General features: G+C 39.2%; 1 protein-coding gene across 7 annotated transcripts in view; it reads left to right on the top strand.

The window, feature by feature from the left end:
- LOC121084069 (heat shock transcription factor 2 binding protein) overlaps nucleotides 1–22,208 on the top strand; it is a 34,092-nt gene that overhangs the window by 5,602 nt on the left and 6,282 nt on the right. For 6 of the 7 annotated variants that reach the window (XR_005826570.1, XR_005826571.1, XR_005826568.1 and 3 more), the window contains exons 3-7: nucleotides 1,697–1,800; nucleotides 6,094–6,243; nucleotides 10,389–10,527; nucleotides 12,623–12,740; nucleotides 19,076–19,179. Coding sequence is in view for 2 of the 7 variants with exons in the window: in XM_040585193.1 (XP_040441127.1) it covers nucleotides 1,697–1,800; nucleotides 6,094–6,243; nucleotides 10,389–10,527; nucleotides 12,623–12,740; nucleotides 19,076–19,179 (615 nt within the window). In the remaining 5 variants the exon portion in view is untranslated. Of the gene's footprint in view, nucleotides 1–1,696; nucleotides 1,801–6,093; nucleotides 6,244–10,388; nucleotides 10,528–12,622; nucleotides 12,741–16,666; nucleotides 16,800–19,075; nucleotides 19,180–22,208 lie in introns of those variants that run through there. The other variant, XM_040585194.1, reaches the window with a different exon arrangement.

The following is a 22,208-nucleotide window of genomic DNA, read 5'->3' as shown; positions in this document are numbered from 1 at the left end:
AGGGCGGATCCATCCTCTCAAAGGCTGGAAGGGATTCTTCTCATTCAGGACAGCTTGTTTCCTTGCAGTGAGAGAGATTTTCATTGTATGTACTTACCTGGCAAGGATAAGGAGGTTCTTGGTCTGCTGTTGATAAGCAAAGCATACACTACTCATGCTCAAGATGTTTTTCTGTTGAGTACTTAAGATCACAGACAGATAGTGGAAGGTGCATGGGACTGAATTTTCTTTACATGAGGGAAGGAAAGGAAGTTTCTTACCACTGATCAGAGTTATTCCTCAAAACCTCAATGAATCCATCTCTCTTCTTAATCCTTTTTCTTTGGATTGCAGGTTAAAAAGAAATGAATGCTTAGAGAGCATGCCCTGGCATGTAGATGTCTCCTAGGAGTGCACCTTTGCCTTGTCACCTTGGTTTCTGTTGAAAAGTCTTAGTGTTGATGGCTTATAATCACACAAGGGCTAGGTGGAAATATGTTCCACCTCTTTAGACAAGCTATTTGTGTTTGTGGCTAGATTATTTTATTTTTTTTTAAATACCTGTTACTCAAAGCAATGTCTAGATATTTGATATTATAACATTTTGTCAATTAGGACAGAAACAGAAATAAATACCTTTCAAAATAACGTAGAATTACTAAATAAAATGCCAGTACTCAAGCTCTTTGGATAATAGGGGCTGGTTTTTTAAACTGTTATCTTTTTATCATTGAATTTTATATGCCTTTTGGTAAATACATTCAAAAATACTGACCACATGTAAGGGGAAGTATTTGAAGTCTGTTAAGCCACCAACTGTACTCTCATGATGAAGCGTATGGTGCTCAAAGTGGGGTGTAACTTGTTTTTTAAGCTAAGCAAAATTACAGTGGAGGCTGTTTGGACATTACTGTTTGGAATTACTTAAATATGTTTCTTTTTTTCAGTATAAATACCAAGCATCCAGAACCGTAGTTTATAAAGTAAAATACAATACACAACAATTGTTAAAAATATCCTTCAAAGTCAATTTTTTTGAAACAGACATTATGGTAGTGAAATATAATTCTTTTAGCTCGATTTCCACTTACTAAAATAAAGTGTCTAAATTGGGATATATTTCTCATAACATCAGAGATAATTTTTTAAAGGTACTTGTAAAATTTGCTTGTCGCTGACTGTTTAAATAGTTCATAATGTTTTACAATACTTCATTAATTTAAAATGCTTGGAGTAGTTGCGTTTCATTCTTGCTAATCGTACAAATTGTACATTGTATATTGAAACAGTCTTGACTGATCTTGGTGTTCTTTTTCTTAGATTTTTCACTAACAGAATTTCAAACACACTACACATGAAAACCATCATGAAAACAAACAAAAAAAAGTAGAAAATTGAGTAAATTTATAAAAATTCCTGAGGGTCCAGAGCTTAGTTCCAGAATAGTATTATATCGGCACACAGTATTTAACAGCTAGATGTGATACTTTCTGTCTTTCCCTGTTACAAATCAGAAACATCATGTTCGTTTAGTTTTGTAGAACTGTTGAAATGCGGCAAATTGCGAGATAGCAGTTTAGCCACGAGGAGGTGATCTAACACAAGCAAATAGTTAAAGCACCTCATTAAAGTTGCACTTAGTGGATTCTTTTTTCCTTTAGTGCAAGCCCATGGGTCGTAACTTACTACTTTGTTTACCTGATTTATCCTATCACAGCCATGGAGAAAAAGGAGGAGGAAATAGAGCAGCTGAAAATGGATTGTGAACACTTCAGAGCCCGTCTGGAAACAGCCCAGGCAGATTGCATGAGAGAGAAGAAGGTAGATTTGCTGTCAGAGTATTGGTGTATATATGTACTTGCGCTTTAAGAACAAAAGCAGTAATGATCAGTTTCTCATGTTCACATCATGAAATACATCCTCAGCCTGAGAAACAATCTGGGATTTCTATTCATACAATCACATGGTGGGTAAATCACTTGCCTATAAGTTCATAACTGATGGGTTTTTGCCCTTGATATTTCTGGAGCAAAAGAGTCAATATTATGATTAGACAGAATATGAGGCAGTACCAAGAAGTATTCAGTGTGTACAGAGGTACCAAATGACAGTGGGTCTCCCACTTAGGTACATAACTCTTGCATAACTGTACAGATCTTTATTAACTTCCATACTGTATGAGGTGAGGTTGTATGGGGTTGCATTACGGGCTTCTTGGCACGGTTGGTTTTAGTGTGTGTAAAGTTAAAGATGAACCATTAGCATTTTGTTTATATTAACATGTTCAAGTAAAACATTGGATGTTTGGGAAGATTGTGGTGTAACTGGCATCAAAAGGTTCTCTGCAGAATCAGTTATTTTGAATTTAATGTAATTATAATGTATTTTCAAAGAGGACAATAGAAAATAATGTACAAAATGAAACTGACCTCTCTTGGCATGCTCTAAGCTGTGTACCTTTGTTTAATTGTAATAGTCTTTCTCAATGCACCTGTTGATTCAATTGCCATGTACAGCTGTGAGTCAAAGAACACTTACAGGGCTCCTTTTGCTCTGTCAATATTATATTTAGTGATTATGAGAGGGGAGGTTCTTGACAATGAAGGAATAGCAAAGGCCATGACTTCTCAGACTGTGGGTCTTCTGTGAAGTTGTTGGGGTTCAAATAGGACCACACAGTCTAGTGCAGGGGTCCTCAAACTTTTTAAACAGGGGGCTGTCACGCGGATGCAGTGGCAGGCAGTCATCTGCAGCTGCTTGGTTTCCCCCCCCCCCCCAACCCCTGGTGGGGCAGGGGGGTTCTGTAAATACGGGGGCCTGGATTGAGGACCCTGGGGGGCCATATCCAGTCCACGGGCTGTAGTTTGAGGACCCCTGGTCTAGCAGCTTAATTTCTGAGAGGTGTGAGAATCAGTTGTGATTATTTGCTGCAAAAGTTCATTCCCTTGGAGCTGATCACTGTCTTCAGTAGGCAGCAGAAGCTCACTTTGTTGGGGTTCTAGAGTTAGTATCTGCTGGCCTTGGGATTGCACAGAGAGATGAATCTACAGAAACTATTTCATTTATTAAAGGGAATAAATTAAGAGTTCAAACATGCAGTTTTAGGGCATATCTGCATGGACAAGTCATTCTGGAATGAAGTCTGGTATGAACATGAAGTGTGATGACATAGTTGTCTTCTGAATATTCCCTACTTCAAAATAAGTGTCTTCTGTGATACCTATTGCCAAACTGCAATAGCTATGTGGTTTGTTTCGCTGTGCACCCAGGCGTTTGGTTGTATAAGCATCTAGATAAAATCTCTGTAAGATTTAGTGTTGCTGCTTTAGATATTAATAAAGTGGGTCCCACCCTTTATTCTTTTTAATATTACAAAATAAATGGCAGGTGGTTTAGGTTTGTGATTTCTTTTGGGTGGAAGTTTTACTTAAAGCATGGATAGTTTACTAAAAGTAGTTGTTATCTTGGTGTTCCTGATCAAAGGTGTTCTCTTTGTATCATTGCTGTTGTGCAGCGTACACTGGTTGTCTAAATGGCTTCTGTTATGCCACAAAGGTATATTTGTCTGAGTGGATTGTGCATATGTTTGTTGTGAAATTGTTTAGCTCTTCAGGGTAAAAGAAAATGGTGTACATACATATATGTGTAATTTTTGTTCCCGTTAATCACTCTGCATGGTGTTGTTCATTTGGTTACTATTCTGGTATGGTCAGCCTTGTGTATAGTTTCTGAATTATTTACTACATATTCATTTTCTGAAGGAAAAGGGAACAATTCACTGAAACAAACATAAAATAAATGCATTTTCTGGTTGAGCAGTGCCCTTTTCTTAGGGTATCACAAATCAACATTTTGCGTTCCAACATTTCTGTGCAGTGCTGTATTACTGATTAGGGAATTGCTGTGCTTTCTGAACCTGAGCAAAACTTGAAGTGCACGTTATTCTTGCCTAATGTTGTCTTTGTCTTCTTATAGTTCTGTACTTAAGCACTGCTGTATTCTTGTGCCTTGACCCTTTCCTGAAGATGGTGGTGTTGCGTAGCACAGTGATTGCTTCATGATGTGAACTCTCAGGAGTGTTGCTTCCAGCTAGGTTATTTGCTTTTGAAGGCTCAGTTTATTTTCCTGGCTCTTGAATGTACTGTTTTGTTTTTCTTGCTTCGTACCTTTGTTCTGATGTTGCTTTTGATCTATTAAAAAATTCTGGCATTTCTTGTGCTGGCTTTGCATCCTTGTTGGGGGATCTAGCTTTGGTGTTACAGAGTTTTGTATCTTACTATGCAGTATTGGCATCAAAACGCAAAGAAAATTTCATAGGAAAATGTGTATTTTAGTACAAGGACAGTGTGGTAAAGAAAGACAGGGACAATGTAGGGGTCAGACAGAAAGATGCCTGTGAACATTTTGTTGATGCACATGTTGGCAGAAAAGCTGATAGGTCTGGCAGTGAGCTATGTAAAAGAGAAAATTTGGCTAACTTGCTTAAAAATGATTGAAGTATTAAGAAATAAGAGACTTTTCCTGGGACTTCTATTCATAGGGAATCAGCAGCAAATGTCAGTCTTTTGTCTGTATTAAACTGTAAGGTGAAAGACACTCCAGAGAGTAAATATGCACAGAAATCTGCTTGATAAATTTAATTTGAACTTTACAAATCCTAGCCTGTGTGTTCCATTAGCAGCATGATAAAGCAATGCAAATCAGGCTGTCAGATGTGATCCAGGAGGCTAGGTAAGTAATTGATGACAGAGTACAAGCAGCTTTGTACTGGTTGATATGTTATGTACATTTTCAGATGAGTTTGTGTTTCTGTTCTTTCCAAACCCTCAACACAAACCATTGAGGTGAACCCCAAAAATGACAAGATTTTTATTTAAAAATCTTGATGGCAATACATGATTGGAAGTTTTGTTCTGTTTACTTGCTTTTAGAATTGACATGGAAAAGATTCCTTCTCATTTCCACATACTTCATCCTCATAGCTAAGTACCCAGGGGAGGCTGGGCTGTGGAGGGCACTTTTAGCAGTGAATCTGAAACCCCCATGCCCACAAAAATGGGCAGAGTAAGATCCTTCTGTTCTTTTGACATTGTGATCTGTGATTCTCTCTTGTTCTCTTTTAATACTTGAGTTAGCATAATTTTTCTTGACTGGCCTTTAGCTTTTCCTGCAGCACTGTCTAATTCCACCCCACTCAGAGTTAGCAGGGAGCCCCGACCCACGCGGAGAGACCACAGGCTGTGGTGTCTCTGCCTTGATCTCACTGTCTGCACTAGCTCTAAGCTGAGAAGTGCAGCAGCTTCGCTACCCCTGTGGCAATTGGTAGAAAGCCAGCGAGGCCTAGAATCATACCTAATCTCACGATAGTCTTCTGGCCAACTTCCCATGTGATTGGGAAAAAGTACAGGTGAATTGAAATCGTGTCCTGGTCATGATGGATAGCTCTGTTCTCTCATGCTTTGTGGCAAGGATCACTGAGCAGCTCACTCAAGTGATGGATACGTAATGGTGCCTGGGCTTTCTTGGTATGAAAGGCCCTCCAAACTTCAAACTTTAGCTGTGTTTTTCCAGGGACTCTGTTTTACTTTGCCACTGGTGATCAGGAATGTGCCAATAGAAAAAAGCTGAAAGAGACAATGGTATTTATCCTAGATATGCAGCAACTCTACCATGCTGGTGAAGGCAGAAGTCTGTCTGGAAAAACAGAATGACCCTTCCTTTCTGTAAGATGTTTCCAGTATCTTTTGTAAGGTGTCTGGAAAGGCTGACCTCTGATACTGAAATCCGTTGTCTCTCAAAGAGACACATAGCTGTTTGCTTAGGAGAAGTAGACTCCCCTATCAGACTTCTCTAGGTGCCATTCAGTCTCGGTGGCTCACGTGGTCTGACCTTGTGGACAGGCTTCTGGTTACTGTCAGCCTCCACAACATACTACTTAAATGTAGCTCGGGAGACAAAGTATGTATCTGCAACTGCTCTGAGTTTGTGACCCCACCCCACCCCTTCCCTCCATTTCATACGTGGCTGTGATGTTGTTTCTTGTTCTGTCCCTTAGCCTAGAAACTTGCTTTGGCTAATTCAACGTGCAACCAAAATTTCCTTATGCTATTTCAGGAGAAACTAGACCTCCGCCAGCAGCTGAATGAGGCCAAGCAACAGCTTCTGCAGCAAGCAGAGTATTGCACAGAAATGGGTGCAGCTGTGTGCACGTTGTTGTGGGGTGTATCTGGCAATGAGGAAGCTGTTAAAAGCATTCTAGGAGGAGTAAGTATGGCAGGTGAATACTTACTGGTGGTAATTCTGTTAGGCCTTTAAAATAAGGACCTTGCTCTGTAACATGCTTTAAGGATATATTTCAGAAACTGACTGGACAGCAGAAATGTTTTCTGAATCGTGTATTCTTTGGGAACCGTCCGTTCTCAGTTAAGAAGTGCTGGAACTATAAAGTGTTACAAAGAAGGTTGGGAATAAATGCAGTAAGTAATTCTTATGTTACCAAACAAGGAATATCAGTTTTCCACCACACACAGTTGAACTGGAAGCAAGGCTACAGCTAGCGCAATGTAAATGTCTTTAAAAGTCAACAGAAGAAGAAAATAATTCTTGGGCATGTGCACCAGTTCCCATGCCTGTAGAGAGCTTGGAGGAGCTATTTGTATGGAAGGAAGACAGATTCATCAATTCTCAACTTCTTTAAATCTCTGTGCTAGCATAATACTTGTATGACTCTTGGAAATTTAGACAGCCTAGCTGCTAGTGAATCTTATTAAATTTTCAGTGTTAAATGTGGACAGGTAGCTTATTTGAAACAAAACAACAACAGTTAACAGTAATACTACAACTAACACAGTTTCACTGCCAAGTGCAGCTGATGGAATTAGGAGGGAACAGAGGAACAGGCCTGATAAAAACAGGATTTTCAGTGTTGTCACAGCCAACATGAGAGGGAATTGTATTTAATCTGAGTGAACGATGCCATGGTTTCTTCTGTCTTGATTTTTCAGCAGCATGATGAACAGCTGAGTGAATAGGATTAGTTCATTATAGTAAGTGGTAAACTAGTGTGTGTGTAAGAGGTTTTCCAGTTTGGGTGCACCAAAATACAATTGTAACTTTATATTGGAGATTAGAAAGCTTTACAGTGATGCCTTTTGCTGACAACTGATGATTCAAGATCCAAGCAGCAGCAGTTACTAAGGAAACAAAAACCTGTAAAAACACTGTATGAAGCAGTTAAAAAAAAAAGGGGGGGGGGGGAGCAGGTGGGTACCACAAAGCTCCCACATAGCAACAAAACCAGTATTAAATTCCATTCTGTATTTTCAGAACAGTTTATAACTGTAAGAGTCAACAATATTTAGTGACTAGCTGTTGTTTGACTTGTGAAACAGTATTGAAATGGTATGTTTCCCACAAACAAAACACTAGTAGTGATGAAAATGACTATGTTTCTACAAGATGAGGGTTAAATTAGCAGAAGCCTTGTTGAAAGCAGTCATAAGTATCAAAATTAAGTAGAATTAGGTAGAAACAAAAGTTACCTGATGATTTGTATGAGGGTAAAAAACCCAGCTGTGAAGATGCAATGCTTTTGTTTCTAGGTTTGCTTCAAAAGCAGAATACTTCTACTATAGTCATTCCCAGCAATCAGTAGAGCTGATTGAAATACCAGACTTCTGGTGAAGGTCATAGGAACGTTTTTGGGCATAATTTTCTTGTGATGGTGCACATAACACGGTAAGAAATGTGCCTGGGTTTGCAACAAGACTACTAGGAAAAACATAATCAGATAGTATGGCATTGCATCAACCACAGATTACAACTGGCAATGAGTCAGGTTATTAAAAGATGATGGAGATTTGTCATACAAAATTTTTGGTTTGGGTTCTTTTTGGGCAAGTTGTACAGCTTGTAGCATCTTCCCCCTTCCCCTGAGAAGGTGCTTTGAAGTACAGAAATGTATAAGAACATAAAGAATCTTTTGAAACTGTTTCTCATTTAAATATGTGGGGTGGGGAGGGTTGCATTAATTCAAAATCATTTCATGCCTTGGAGGACAATGCTCAAGCTTTTTTCAGTCTTTGCATGTAGGACCTTCATACAATTCTGTAATGCAGATTGACTGAAATGATGTTTGGGACCAATGCCATTTGTGTCCATGCAGGTTGGGAAAGTCAAAATTCAAGCAGCAAACTTGAAATGTAACACAAGTAGTTTTCAAGGCAGTGGGGGAGAGTTGCCTAGTGTTGTTGTTTCTGCATTTCTGCGTAGCATTTCTGGAGAGAAATGGAAGAAACATCCAGAGAAGCAGCATGAGAGAGTTTGCAAAGGTGCCTACCTGCATGTGCCAAAAAAGAATTAATTCCCATGAGATTCTTTTAGATGTCTTTTCAAAAAGCTTCAATCCGATATTCATGTGACAGGGCTCTCACACGGGAACACAAACCGAAGGTTTGATTTCAGAATGACATCAAGGCTTGCTTCAACTTGAGAAATTTTGAATGCTACGAGGTGGTCTGCTACTTCAGTTATCTGTTACGGTGACAAACTGCTTTATATTTTATGGCAGCAGTTTTGCACATTAACTGATGTTTCAGCGCAGGAGTTGCTTGGACAGTGCAGGGTTCATTGCACTATCTGAGCTCAAGCACCTTAATGGCTGCTCTCGGAACTGTCCTTATCTCAGTGTCTGTGGGTGAGACATTCTTCAGTCCCTTGAAAATACTGTCAAGCTAGTAAGAGACTGCACAGAGTATGTAATGTTTACTATTTATAAACCTGATTGGTCTCCTCTGAAGTTCCTCAGACCTCGCTGTTAGTTAATAAATGGTTATTTGGAAAGAAGGTTCAGGAGAGAGGACATCAGTGGCACCTCAGGAGACTGGCAAATGGAAGATTTTGCTTGTTTTCTGAGCCACATACCAACTACTTGGTTTGTTTAGTATTCTTACTGTATTCCCGTGTGAATACATATTTTTGTAATGGTTTATACTAGTCTGCTACAGGAGGCTCTCTTCATTTTCTGTCACACCCTCTGCTGCTTGAGCTATGCACTGCTTATGTTAAAATTGCCATCTTTGAGGTGTGGTGTCCATGTAAGTATAAAAAGTGCATCCAATATGTGCAGAAGTGCACTTTTTTCCATCCTCTTTCCCCACAATTCCTTCATTCTTGTTATTCTGGGACCACAGTATCATTTGTGAAGATACTGAGTATTGGCTGACCCTGCTTTATATGTCCTGTTGCTGGAGTCACCCCGCAGGAACTGTACATCTTTCATGTGGTGAATGTGCTGCAGTGGAGGAATAAATAGATATTATGGATAGGTTTGCGCATCTTTTGAAAGCAGTACTTTTGACAAATATTAAAATTTTCAGTCACTTTGAGAAATTAATAAAACTTCAGGCATTTCTTGGGCTGTTCCATTAGGTTGCTGCTGGGAATGGCTCGAAGTTTCAGCTGCTTCGTGAAGCAACTGGCAAAACTATTAAAGACACTGGGAAACCTGGCATTATGGGCTCGCCACTACACTATTTTTGTTATGAAAACCAGCATCCTCTGTGTGAAATGATGTTCCAGACATGTTTTACAGATCATAATTAAACAGAAACAGTTCCCGCCATCTTTCTTTGTGGGCTCTGTCTGCAACTCTCACCAGGCTCTTTGACCTGCCCTGAGCTTTGTACCAGGTGGCTGCTTCTTCAACCAAGATACCCCAAATAGAGCAGTATTCGAGCTGGGGGGAAAATAACATAATTATGGGCTGTACTCCTGTTTATATGCTCTGGTGTGATGATCATCCTCATGTGGCATTGCCAACTTAAATTCAACCAGTGACCCAGGAGAGACCTCTGTTTTCTAAAGACATTCTACCTAGTCCATTGTTCTCCATCCTGTATTGAGCAGTTAATGAATCCTGTTAGGATCCAATCAAGTTCTGCTTTTTTTCTGGGTGTTTCATTGGTTTTCATAGGAAATTCATGTCAAATCACTATGTCAGGCTGCTCTGCAGTCTACAGCTGGATGAGGTTTCAACAAAAGCTGCTGTAGTAGTTCAGGTAAATGTGAAACACCTGGTGCAGCAAAGCAATGAGATAATATCCTCACTTCTGAAAATATGCTTTAATTCTGCTGTTTGATACATATTATTGTGGGTTTAGGAGGTAAATACACAATGGCTTAGTTTTATAAAATGTAGCATTATTTTCCATTTTCTTCTGAGGTAACTGTTTCAAACAATAGGGGATCAGACATGTCACATAGCGTATACCTGCTATTTTCTGTTGGGGTTTGAAGTTACTGAATGCTTTAGTAATTTTGTAATTTTGAAAATTGTCCAGGTTTACTGTAGTATCTAATAATCATAGTTGCTGTAGTGCATATCATGGTTTTTTTCTCTACACTTGCAGAGTAAAGTAGTAAAGTTTTTCACAATGACTGCACAGACCATGGAGAGCTTTGTGAAGTCACTAAGTGAAGACATGAAACAGCAGGATTTGGATTCTGATGAAAATCAGTTCGTGTTAGCTTTGGCAGGGATTGTAACAAGTAAGTTAACATTATCTGTCAGAATAGAATTCCACATGTACTGGGAATTTCTATGTTGCGTTATATGTGCTGCAGTAAATACAGCTTTTCAAAGTTGGGTATTTAGTCCATGTTGATATGTTGGGTGACTTCCTAGTCTTTTATTCTAGATTTTGTCAGTGACATTTCTGTGAGGCATTGTACTTAAGGATTAGACAGATAAGAGCCATTGAGTTCTGAAATTCCCTAACACATCCATTCAGTCTGGAGAAAAACAAGGACCATTCTGCTAGTCTTGTATGCTCACCTTAGTTTGTAAATGTCGAGCAGTTTACTTTCTGAATCATCAGTAATGCTAACTTCTTCAAGATGTATGAATTGCAGATGATGCAAGTAGATCAGGCCCATATTAAAGTTTGTGTTCAGCATTTTGAAACTGCTTAAAAATTTTGTTGCTGTCAGATGGACCTCACCTTCGCTGTCCTGAATCCATAGTATTAAGAGAAGTAAAAAGTAATAAACCTGACTTCCATACTAAATGTTTTCTTTTGGGGGTCAGAAAATAAATGGAAAATGATAGATCTATCTTACTATGCCTGCCCTTGGCTTGGAAGGCTGTGAGAAGTGTGGTAGATATGTCATCTGCGTCTTTGTGAAACTGTGCAGCTGTCAAAATAACACCAATGACATGATGCAAGATAGATGAAACAGTGGGTATTTATACAAATAAGTGAATCTTGCTTTAAGAGCTTTTTTGAATGTGTGTTTTTTGGTGTTGTAGCGTTGAAGATCGTAATAAAAACCAAGATGTGATGCATTATGCCATTTGTACCAAGGCAGAATCCAGTTCACTCTCATTTCATTGAAAAAACCCTGAAATAGCATAGCAAAAGTAAAGTCTGAACACAGAAAATACTTAAATGATGGGGATGGGGTTGGGGGGGGACAGGGGCGGGTGTGTGTTTGGGTTCTGCCTGAGGAGGAATCAGGATGGTGGAACAAAATCTTGCTTCACTGAAGCTGACTGAAATATTGCCAGTGAATTGGTTATTACCAAGATTTGTCTCTTGTAATTTGGGAAAGGAGGTTGCTGAAACTCAGGTGTGGTAAAGGATAGTCAGATGAATGATGTAGAAGGTACCAGTTTAATCCTCCTAGTTATGCTGTAAATTAAAAAGCAGTATTAAAAGAACTGAGGAGGTAGTCGTAAAGTGCCAAGTATTCAGAAGTTAGAAAACACCAGAATGGAGTTTTCAGTGCAGTCTTAGCACATGCCAGTGTGCACAAACATTGCGGTAACAGTCTTTAATTATGTGCTGTGTCCATAGTACCTCTGCTTACTCTGAGATTAAAAAAGGTATCATAATGTATATGGATAGGAGAGAGCACCTGAGCCTGCATGAAAGTGGAAGAACTGCATCGTGCAGTAGATCCCCTAACTTGCCCTGGACAGGAGGTCAGGGAGCCAAGTTGTGTTGCTAGTTACATACACTGTGGCTCATGCATTTGGAGGAGGCTTGGCCAGTTGCACAGTACAAAGAAGCTTGCATGGCTCAAGGTATACCTCTTGCACATAAGGATGAGGCAAGCATAAGGGAAAATACTAAAGGAAAGTATGCTTTGGAGCAGTAGTCTTTGGAAATGTTTTTGCCTTTTGGTTTGTGTATGAGTAGTGCAGTGCTTACAGAGACGTAGGAAAAGATCTTTTGAGTAGATATCCATGAGAGTTTTGGTTGTGCAATGTGCCAGGTATATTGGATTGAGCAATTGTAAATCTGCAATCTTGTTTCTTTAAAGTGGAACCTAAAATGGTCAACTTTGCTTCAGGCCTATATTATTTGTGGATGAATCCAACCTTTGTTTCATAATTCACTGTGTTGCTATTAGGATAGTGGCCACTCTGAATAAATATTTAAATCACCAAAGTGGAATTATGAGGAGTTTGACAAGTATATTTTGCTGCTTCAGTATTTTCTATGTAGATGAATATAGTCTGAAGGTTATGTAGATGTCATAGTTCATTCTTCACAGCTGACATATCTTTTTCAGTGGTCCTGATAATTAGCTTTTGTTTTAAAATGTGATTTTTATGGTGATGTTTTGTGTCCTCTCACAGATGTGGCTGCGTTGGCATGTGGCCGTGAGTTCTTGGTTAATTCAAGTCGTGAATTACTGGACACAATGATGCACCTCCTGGGACACATGAAGCCGGGACTCTGTACCAAATTTAAAGTGTATGATACCTTTTTTTTTTTTTTTTTTCTCATTGTAAAGAAAAGACCATGTTACACAGTTCAGATGCTGGTAAAATTGTACTTTACATCTGATAGAGAGATGAACTATTGTCTTTGCGTTTTTCTCAGAGCTGTTACAAGCTGAGGATATATGGCCTTGACCAAACAAATTACTGTGGCTTGATAAGTAGTTGCTCATCTGCTAAGCTGTGGGCATTTGCCCTGTACACCTGGTTAATTTGTTCAGGCAGATGGCTTAAGCAACTGTGGTGTTTTTGTTTTTTTGGTTTTTTTTTCATAAATGGGACAGGGACACACACACACACAGATTCTCTTAAGAATACATACCCAAGCCAGCTGTCGCTGACAAACAGCAACCTGTCAGCCACAGTAACTTGACTGCATCCATGCACACATTTAGGCAGATTTTATGTGATAGGCATGAAATCAGGCTTGGTCTTTGGATATGTTTTGTCTTGCCTAACCTCAGCTGTCAGAAACCTAGATGTCAAGTATATGCTGTCTGGGCTCCTTCCCACAGTCAGTGGAAGGGGATGGTGCTGTCAGATGATCACTTGCTCAGCCCATGTTAGGGGGAATGAGTTGCCCTCTGAAGGTGCTTGCCTTTCCTCACTGGGTAGCGAGGCGTAAGCTGAATAGCCAGTGCTGTAGGTAGTGGTTAGATACTTTGATGTCAGTCATTTACTTTTCCCAAGTGTTGGGTTGAAGATCAGCACATAAAACAGGGTAGTTAACTCTTGCAACAGTGGTGGGGGTTTTGGTTGGGTTTTTTTTTGCAAAGCCCCGACTAAAGGACTTGTATGAGAATCCCAGCTTAAGAATTAAAAGGTAATTTGTGCCTTCATGTATATAACAACAAAAAGAAACCACAACATGGAAAGAGGACCTACACTGTTTCAAAATCTATACAGAAAAAAAAAATGTGGACTTTATTTTGAAAGGAGGAGGGAGAGGAAGGTGTTCCTAAACACATACACACACACTCTGAATTTCAAGCAAATGTAAGTCTGTGGGCCCAGATAAATTATTTTTGATCATTTTAGATTGTATTAATGTAATTGGACAATGTAACTGGATTTGAGGGCCTTCCTTTTGAATTGATGTTTTTGGTGGTTTTTAAATTATATTTCAAAATCTGCATGCTTTGTAAAAGAATTATATATGGTGATATGAACTTGGCTGCCATACAGCAATACTGATAAAAATATACATAAAACAATCCCATGAAGCAGCTAGAGATTCAACAGGGGCCAGCCACTTAGGCTAACAAATTGAGTGAAGCTTGAAAAGAGGTTGAACAAGGTATTTGATAAATGAGAATATTAAGCATATGTTACAGTAGCTTAAATTCAGTGAAGTGATAATATTTTCAGAGGTTCCACAGAACCAGCAAGTTTTTTTCTTGCCCTGAACTTGCTAGTTGATAAAAGAATTGGTGTATTATGACACTAGAACAAATGTCAGAAAGGAGATTTCTTCATGGCATTGTCATGGAATGAGGAGTCCTAATTTGCTCAAATGTTTTAGCACAAGATGTTCCTGCTCTGTTTGTCTTTCATGTCAATGCTCAGGTTCCTTTTTGTCTATGAGTTCCCTATGTGTCTTGTCACTGCTCAGTTCTTAAAACCTATTACTACACTAGATCTCTTTCCTGTCATTTTTGAGGATTTTACACTCTGCCAGCCCAGCAAAGAAGGGGTTTGGGGTGGGTTGGTTGGTTTGTTTTTATAACTATTCTCTGCATGTGAAGTATTATAGCTGCTTGTTAATCTTGAATAATTAACATTTTCATAAGCAAATATGTCAGAACCAACTCCCTTTTCTCCCTACTGTAAGGAACGTAAGGCAGTACAAAATGAAAGACAATTACAAGATAAGGATATGATAGTAACATAAACTGTAGTGAAATTTTGAAGTTATGTATAGATGGACTCTGCAGTTGTAAATAAGGTTTACACACATACAGACAGACAGATTTTTACAACTATACCTCATGGATGAAAATGTCTGTACATTATTTTGGAAATGCAATGTGGTTTTCTCAAAACATCACTGTGGCGTTACATGGAAGGACTTAACTTAAAATATAGTCCATTAAAGAAAAAATTATTTTCAAGGATATTTTTATCCTTTTCTCAGTTTTGATTTATAATTTGATTTACAATTATTTTCGAGTTTTTATTTTCAAAAATATTTTTCTGTGCTTCATAACGAATCAGGGGAAACTGTGAGTCTAATTCTTTACACAGGAGCAGCAAACAAAGCAAGCTGATAAAGAGGGTACTTCTCTTTCCTTTCCTAGTTCTAGCAATCCTGAGTTCTACTTGCACCAGTATAGAAATAAAAGAATTTACAAGGAAAAGCTGTCATTTATTCCAGCATTGCTACAACATCCATTGTAGTCCATAGTAGGTAATAAATATGTCCAAGGCATCTACATGAGTCCTGAGACTGAAATCTCATCAACGTCTTTGCTTTTCTGAAATAGCAGTGGTGTGAAAGACACTGGATTTTCTTCTCATTGGTGTAGGATTTGTTCAACACCTGTAATCATTAGGCAGTCAATAAACACACAGTTGTTCATAGCTATAATTATATTGTTAGAGTATTTAACTTTGCTTTTGTAGCAGTTGAATGTAGCCAGTAAAAATACGTACTTTAGAACATATCAGTACATTTTATGTACCATTCCCATGTGTTAAGCAGACAAGAAGGAGCTTTAGCTGTGCTTTTAGTTCTACGATTTGAAAGAAAGCATTGACAGCTATAGTAGTACAAGATGCTAATTAAATTTAGCTTGCCTAAATAGGAAGACAAAGAAGTGTATAGTTAAAAAGCCCTCCACATTAGAAAAAAAAAACAGAAAGAGTTGTTTATCCAGTACTTATGTGTGTCAGGTTTGCTTCAAAAGCACTTTTGCAATAATTATAGCAAAAAATACTTACTAGAATGTGCAAGTACTAGATGTGAATGTGGTATTAAATGGCCTCAGAATGCTTCTATGTTGTGCTTAGGTCAGTGTGTTTAATTAGTGGGAGTGGGTTATGTCTTCTGACGCTCCAAAACCACAGCACTTCCCTGGATCATCACCACCAGTCCCTTTTGTCTACACAAAGCAAACAAGTGAAATAAAAATACAAACATAGCAGTATCTTTTTACGTCACTTTATTTCTAACTGCAAATGTCAAGGAAATTAAGGAGAAAGACATTGTCAAGAGATGTTAATATTTTCCATTATAAGATACTGGTTTATTGATCATTTTAATTCTGGCTGATTATAGGTAATTATGGCTGTGCTCCTTCATCAGGGCTTGGGTTCTGGAAGTCAAGAGCTGCAGAGCCTATATGAAAGGAAGCTTATGGGCTTTACAAGCTGCGATTTCAGTTCCACGACACCCCTCACTGCTTGTCAGTGGCCACTAATGCAAGTAGATTTAATAATCTGCTGTTTCTTCTTGCTATGCTTAAGAGCCTCGGTGATCAAACTGGCAGTGGAGCAGCGCATAAGTTATGTCTCTTACAGCTCAGTTTAGCCTGTAGTGGGTTACTTTCTTTCCTGCTTTGTGAAGGTATGCACAGAGTGTCTGAAAGTCTGCTGGTGGCATAGTAGCTTAAGCCATGAGAACTTGTTTGAGAATAGGATGTGAGGTGTGATGTCCGTTCAGGATAGTATTATTTCATTTTGTTTGAAAACAGTGGCAGTGCAGTGACATTCAGGTTTATTGCAATCATGAGAGATAGCAGCAGCCAAGCCAGCCCCATAACGGAGAACATCCCAGCCCATTCCTGTTTCTCTGTAATTGTTTTGTATGCAACCAAGCACTGAGCTGTGAGTGGGTATGATGACATGTTCCATAAATGTTATAGGAGCCCTGCTCATTCGTCTTTCCTTTTCTCTGTCCAGAAGCTTGACTTGTGTGTTAATCATCTTTGAAAAGAAATAAAATAAAAAGTAATAGCATCCATCATAGTACATCATAAAGTGTACTAATGCCCTGTCCCTCCAGCTACTCCAGAGCTGTAAAGATGATCTGCATAAAAGGTAGGACAGGAGAACATTGCTAGAAGGGTGAAAGAATTTGTAAGACAACTTATGACTCCAGAGTACAGATTTTTTATTTTTTTTTTTAGGAACATCAGGGGCCTCTTGGTTTAAAGTCCATAGTAAAGCAGTGATCTCATTCCAAAAGAGGCTGAACATTAATTTGTTTTGTTAATGTTAGCGGGGATTTTTTTCTGGACACTTTCTACGTTTGAGTATCAGGTCCTATCGTACTGGATGTTAGAGGGAGATTGAAATAATTTGCATTAAGCTCACTGAGAGTCTGCTTAGCTGAAAAAGAAGGTTTTATTTACCAGAAGCATAAAAACTTGTATCAGCATTGTGAAAGACAGTGTAACAACATCAACTGTTCGAAAGCAGAATTTATTGTTCAGTGGAAACTGCAGGAGATTTAATCCCAGTGAAGTGCTCTGCATTATTAGCTATTGTTCTGGATAGTTTTGGAAAGGGAGACTTGTTTTGAGCCCCAACTTGTCTGACAGTCAAAAGCAGCTAACAGTAAGTTTTGACCTAGGTACTTTATCTGCATAAAGAGGCAAAGCTGCCATTTCTGTATGCATCCTCCTGTACATTACAACATTACCTCAGCTCTGTCGTGGCTGAGGGGGTATTGGTAGCCAAACCCCTTTTCACTGATGCTTTTCAGATTTTGCAAGTTACTGATCATACTGAAGCTTTTCATGTTTGCAATAACTTCAGCATGAGCCACCATGGGAGAAGCTAGTGGGATCAGCAGGCTAGAGTAGTTCTTTTAAAATGCAGAGCCTTCTCCAGCCTACCTGGTTTTCTCTCTGTATAAGAATTGAGACTTTGATTTAATTTTTAATGTGTGATGTATGCAGCCCCAAAATGACTAATGAACTTCCTATTTTAGGAGGCTGATAAATGAGGAAATCTTGGGTTTGGAAGCCTTTGAAAATGTGGCTGAAATTAACCATGTGCTTACTACATGTATTTTTGTTTTCTTGTTTACACATAGATGTGCAAGGGACAGTCTTGGTTTTGGTTTGTCAGAGATGTCATCTTAGTTTTTTTCTTAATGCTCAATTAAGGAAATGTTTTCTAGCTGCCAGGCCCTAGATCTTCTCTGTTACCTGTAAGATAGGAGTGGGTTCTGTCCTCCTTCAACATCAATGACTGTAATGAAAGATCAAAAAGAATTATATTCTTGGGGGGGGAGGGGGCAGTGGCTTTCAGTGAGCCCAGATGTTATTTGAAAACAGTTTTGAAGAAGTGCGGGTGGCCTGTATCTGGTGTTGATCTGTTCTAGGACAAGAGCACAGTTTGCATCCAAATTGAATTCCAGTGTTATTGATATTAAAAATACAATTTTTCCACTAGTATGTTGAACACAATCGATCTGGATTCTGAAAGGCAGAGTAAATAGGAAAGTCGCTGATGACATTTTAAGGGACAAGCAGTCGTTTTGTTTTGCAACAGGGTCTCAGTTGATGGCCCAGATAGTATGGCCCTGCCTGGCTGCAAGGGGCCGCAGAGCAGGCAGAGCAAGCCAGCCTTGCACCCACAGCAGAAGGGACAAGTGGAACTTAGGAGAGAGTGTGCTAAGCTGAGCTGGGACTGCTAGTACCTTCTTTTTCCCCTCCTTCAGGCCCATCTCCTTCCTGATGCTTCTGTAGGTGTACTAAAGTTCCCCTGCCAGCAGAGACTACATTGGTGTTTGCTGTATATTGGCTATGTTATTACATCTGTTCCCATTTGGAGGAGGAACAGGAGGATACGTGAAAGAGGATGACTGGAGGGTCAGTGTACAGGAAGGCCACCGTTGTACAGCTGGTGGAGCAGAGACTTCCTTTGACGTTTCTAGAACTCAGTATACAGTCTTGCTTTCTGTGTTTCCTAGAGGCCCTTTAATCTGTCAAGGCAAACAGCTTGTTTGAGATGGTTGTCTGCCCAGTGGGGATCATCACCACAAAAGCTCTGTTTTGTAGGTTGTGTAGTCATGTAAAGCCAAGTCCTGGTTTTGCATATCTCGGGTAATGAATCTCACAGAGTTTGATGAGACTTTCTTACTCTCATCTGGAATATTTTTCTGTGTGTTTGAAATATGTGACATAGCAGAAACAAGGGTTTGCACAACATTGCTTATATATAATTTGTCTCTTTTATCAAAATAAAAATTATTAGAATATGCTTCTGCATCAGTACATGCTTAGCATTAAGTAGCAAAAGATGCTAAAACATGCAAAGAACTTAAAGGACATCACATTATTTTTTTCCTCTCTATTCTAGGCTAATGCTAATGTCACTTTACAATGTCAGTATCAACTTGAGAGGCTTGAAGTATATCAGTGAAAGTCCAGGCTTTATTCCTTTGCTTTGGTGGCTATTGAATGGTAAGTTGCTCTACAAACCTTGTAAATTATGACTTTGGGGATTGTAGATTGGCAATAGGTGTTGCAAATAACAGACCAGAAATTTAGATCTGTTAGCTTTTCCCACATTAAAAGTAAACTAAAAGGGCAGATAGAGGGAGATGATGTGCATTTTCCACATTTTTGGCACTCTATGTAATAGTCCATTAACATAAAATTTAAAAATAGGGAATGGAGAAATTTGATGGAGTGGATTAAAAAATGCCACCTTTAGAATAAACCCTGAGGGGAAACTATGTATCAGTCCACTGCCACTTACAGAAGAAAACATTATTGTGTCCTGACATATTTTGGGGAAAGAAGCCAGCCTCTGTAACTACGTTCACCTGTGACAAAATGACCCTTTCTACATCTGAAGAGAGGCCTTGTGCTGTAGTAGGATTTGGGCTTGCAAGGCTTGAGTACTATTCCCGGCTTTGCCTTTGGCCAGTGCAGGAATTCAAGGACATCAGGGACTTCTGTTGCCACTCTCAAGTACAAGTGACATCAAGGCTCTGCTTTTTCAGAGGCTTCGAATCCTTGTGTAGGAGCCAGCAGAGACTGGTGTTGCCAGTGTGCATGGGATTTGGCTGGCAGCTGTACGTACAGCTTGTAAGGGACAGTGAGGACAGCAGTAAGGACAGAACCATGACACTGTCCTACCTATAAGCTGCTCCTAGAGTTGCTCTGTCTTGGCTTTCTCAAGTTTTTGTGGCTTCTCCATGAGAAGATTTTGGTGTGTGGTTCATACGACTGGGGGGGTTGGTCATCTTGTCACTCTGTACTGCTGTGCAAAACCCTGGTAAAGTACAACTAGTAAATACTAACAGCAGCTGAAGTGAGAGAGGTTGCACCTGCTTTTTCAAGGAATTAATTTGGTATCGAAGTTTTGGAAAAGCTTTGATTTGGGTTGATAAACTGGAAGGTACTTGGTTTTGCCCATATTTCCCTCAGCTGTTTTACAGAAAATGTAGGTACTCATGCTTTTCACCAAATAATGACCAGTTTTGCAATGCCATAGGCTCGCTTCTGACATCTCAGAAAATTAAGTAATCCTTGTAAGACTGTTGGAAAAGACCAGTGTTACAGATACTTTTTTTCCCTGTAGTTTAAGCAAAATTGGATTCTTGGAGAACACTGAATACATGGTCCTTTGTTCTGCTGTGCTTAGAAATTTAACACGTTAGTCGAGATTTTCCTTTTACTTTATGTTTGGGTAGTATACACATAAGCTGTTGTTCTAGCAAAAAACCCAAAAACCAAACACTCTCAACCCCCCTGTCTAACTGTGAGTTCCCACATGTGCTGTTCTAAATGTTGTGATAAAACAAAGTAGCTAATCGTTTGATGCTGTCTGTTGTTTGAAGAAGGCTCCTAGGTTACGTAAGGGGATGAAATGGGGCACAGTTTTAATTCATTTGCAGTTGCTAATGGAAAGACTACTCTGCATTTTGAAAGTGTTAATTGCGTATGGCTGGGTTGTAGAAGGAAAGATGGGCTAATTCCTTCACTTTTTGATAATAAAGTTCTCCAGCTATAGCAAAGGAGGAAGATTCTCAGATAAACCATGTCTGCTGGTTCAGATTTCTGACTTCAGAGGAAGTTTGCTTACCGTCAGGGGAGAGGGCTGACTAGTTTGTGTATCAGATGAGAGGTCAGATCCAAGACCCAATCTTGTTCCCATTGTTTTGTATGAGATCTCTGTAGTTTTCTCTACACTTAATCTATTTCTAAGTGTTTCAATGTGCAAAACTCAGTAGATTCCTCTCATTCTTGCTTCTCTCCTGTTTCTGTGGCCAGCATCTTCAGCTTCTGCTGGTTGTGGTTCAGCTTGTAAACACCTGGAGCTGCTGTAGTATAAAGTCTCTCTTAACAGTTTTTTCCAATCAAGAGAGTAGAGCACTACACTCTGCTGGCAGGGTATCCTGTATATGCTGTCTTCCTGCAGGAAGCTTCTTCAAAGAGTGTTTTGATTAAGGTTTATGGGATGATTGATTCAGCATTCCACAGTTCTGTAAGCTTTTATCAGCATTCCCACTAAGAGGGGCCCCAGAAATCATCCTCCGATTTTTTATTTTCAGAAAATCATCCTGTTTGCTTTTCCATTGTCAGTCTACAAGTGTCTTGTGACCTCAGCCTATACATCAAGGCCATTTTTCTCCCACTGGCTTGTACACAGCTGATAAATCCCTCAAATTTCTTCTCTGAATTCTCTGTCTGTGCCCAGTCTTCTTGTCCCCTGAAGAAGAATGTCCTTGCCATTAAGTGAAAGGAGCAAATAATTAACTTGATTTTCTTTATTCCCCTTTGTTCCTCTCTGAATCAAAGAGGGATTTGATTCAGGTTGTCTAGCAGGCTTTTTGAAGAGACAGAATTATGCCTTGACATTGAATACATTGGTTGTAAGAGAAAGGAGGAAAAAAAACTAATAAAAACTTCCTCTGGAGTAAGAATGTTAACAGCAAACTGGGTTTGTTTGCCCTACTGTCTTCGGAAATTTTGGATGAGCCGGTATGACTTTACACTCACTAATAAGAATTCTTAATAGCTTGTTCTGCTAGAGGCTATACTGCTAATAGGAGAAAAACAGTAGTTTGACACACTTTTTGAAGGTAATGCAGATCTCTGTAGTTTTAGCGCTTTAAGAGGTGGGCTATTTATTTTTCTTTATTTTTTTCCACCTTTTAAAATTGTCTAAAATGTGGATATCCTTTAATAAGCAACACTAATCACTGAAGAATATACTGATAGCTTATGTAGTGTTGCGTTCTTGTGTAGGTATCAGCTTTGCCTACCTATATCTTCCCAGCCTCCTGCCAGCATAAAACACGTGAATGATGACTCAGATTTCTGTCCATGGAGCAGCTTCTGGGATCAGTAGAATTCTCTTCTTGTGGAGCACCCTTTGTTTGCAGAGCAGCTGTTCCCTTCTTGGAGAATATTGGCAGCTTTAATTTCCTCCATCAGCTGCTGTCCCTGGGCTGATGTCATGGCTAAGGGTTTCACATAAC

This window comes from Falco naumanni, chromosome 2 (assembly GCF_017639655.2).
Source record: "Falco naumanni isolate bFalNau1 chromosome 2, bFalNau1.pat, whole genome shotgun sequence".
Lineage (NCBI taxonomy): Eukaryota > Metazoa > Chordata > Aves > Falconiformes > Falconidae > Falco > Falco naumanni.
Note: the sequence above shows the minus strand (reverse complement) of the source record. Positions and strands in the feature narration are given on the sequence as shown.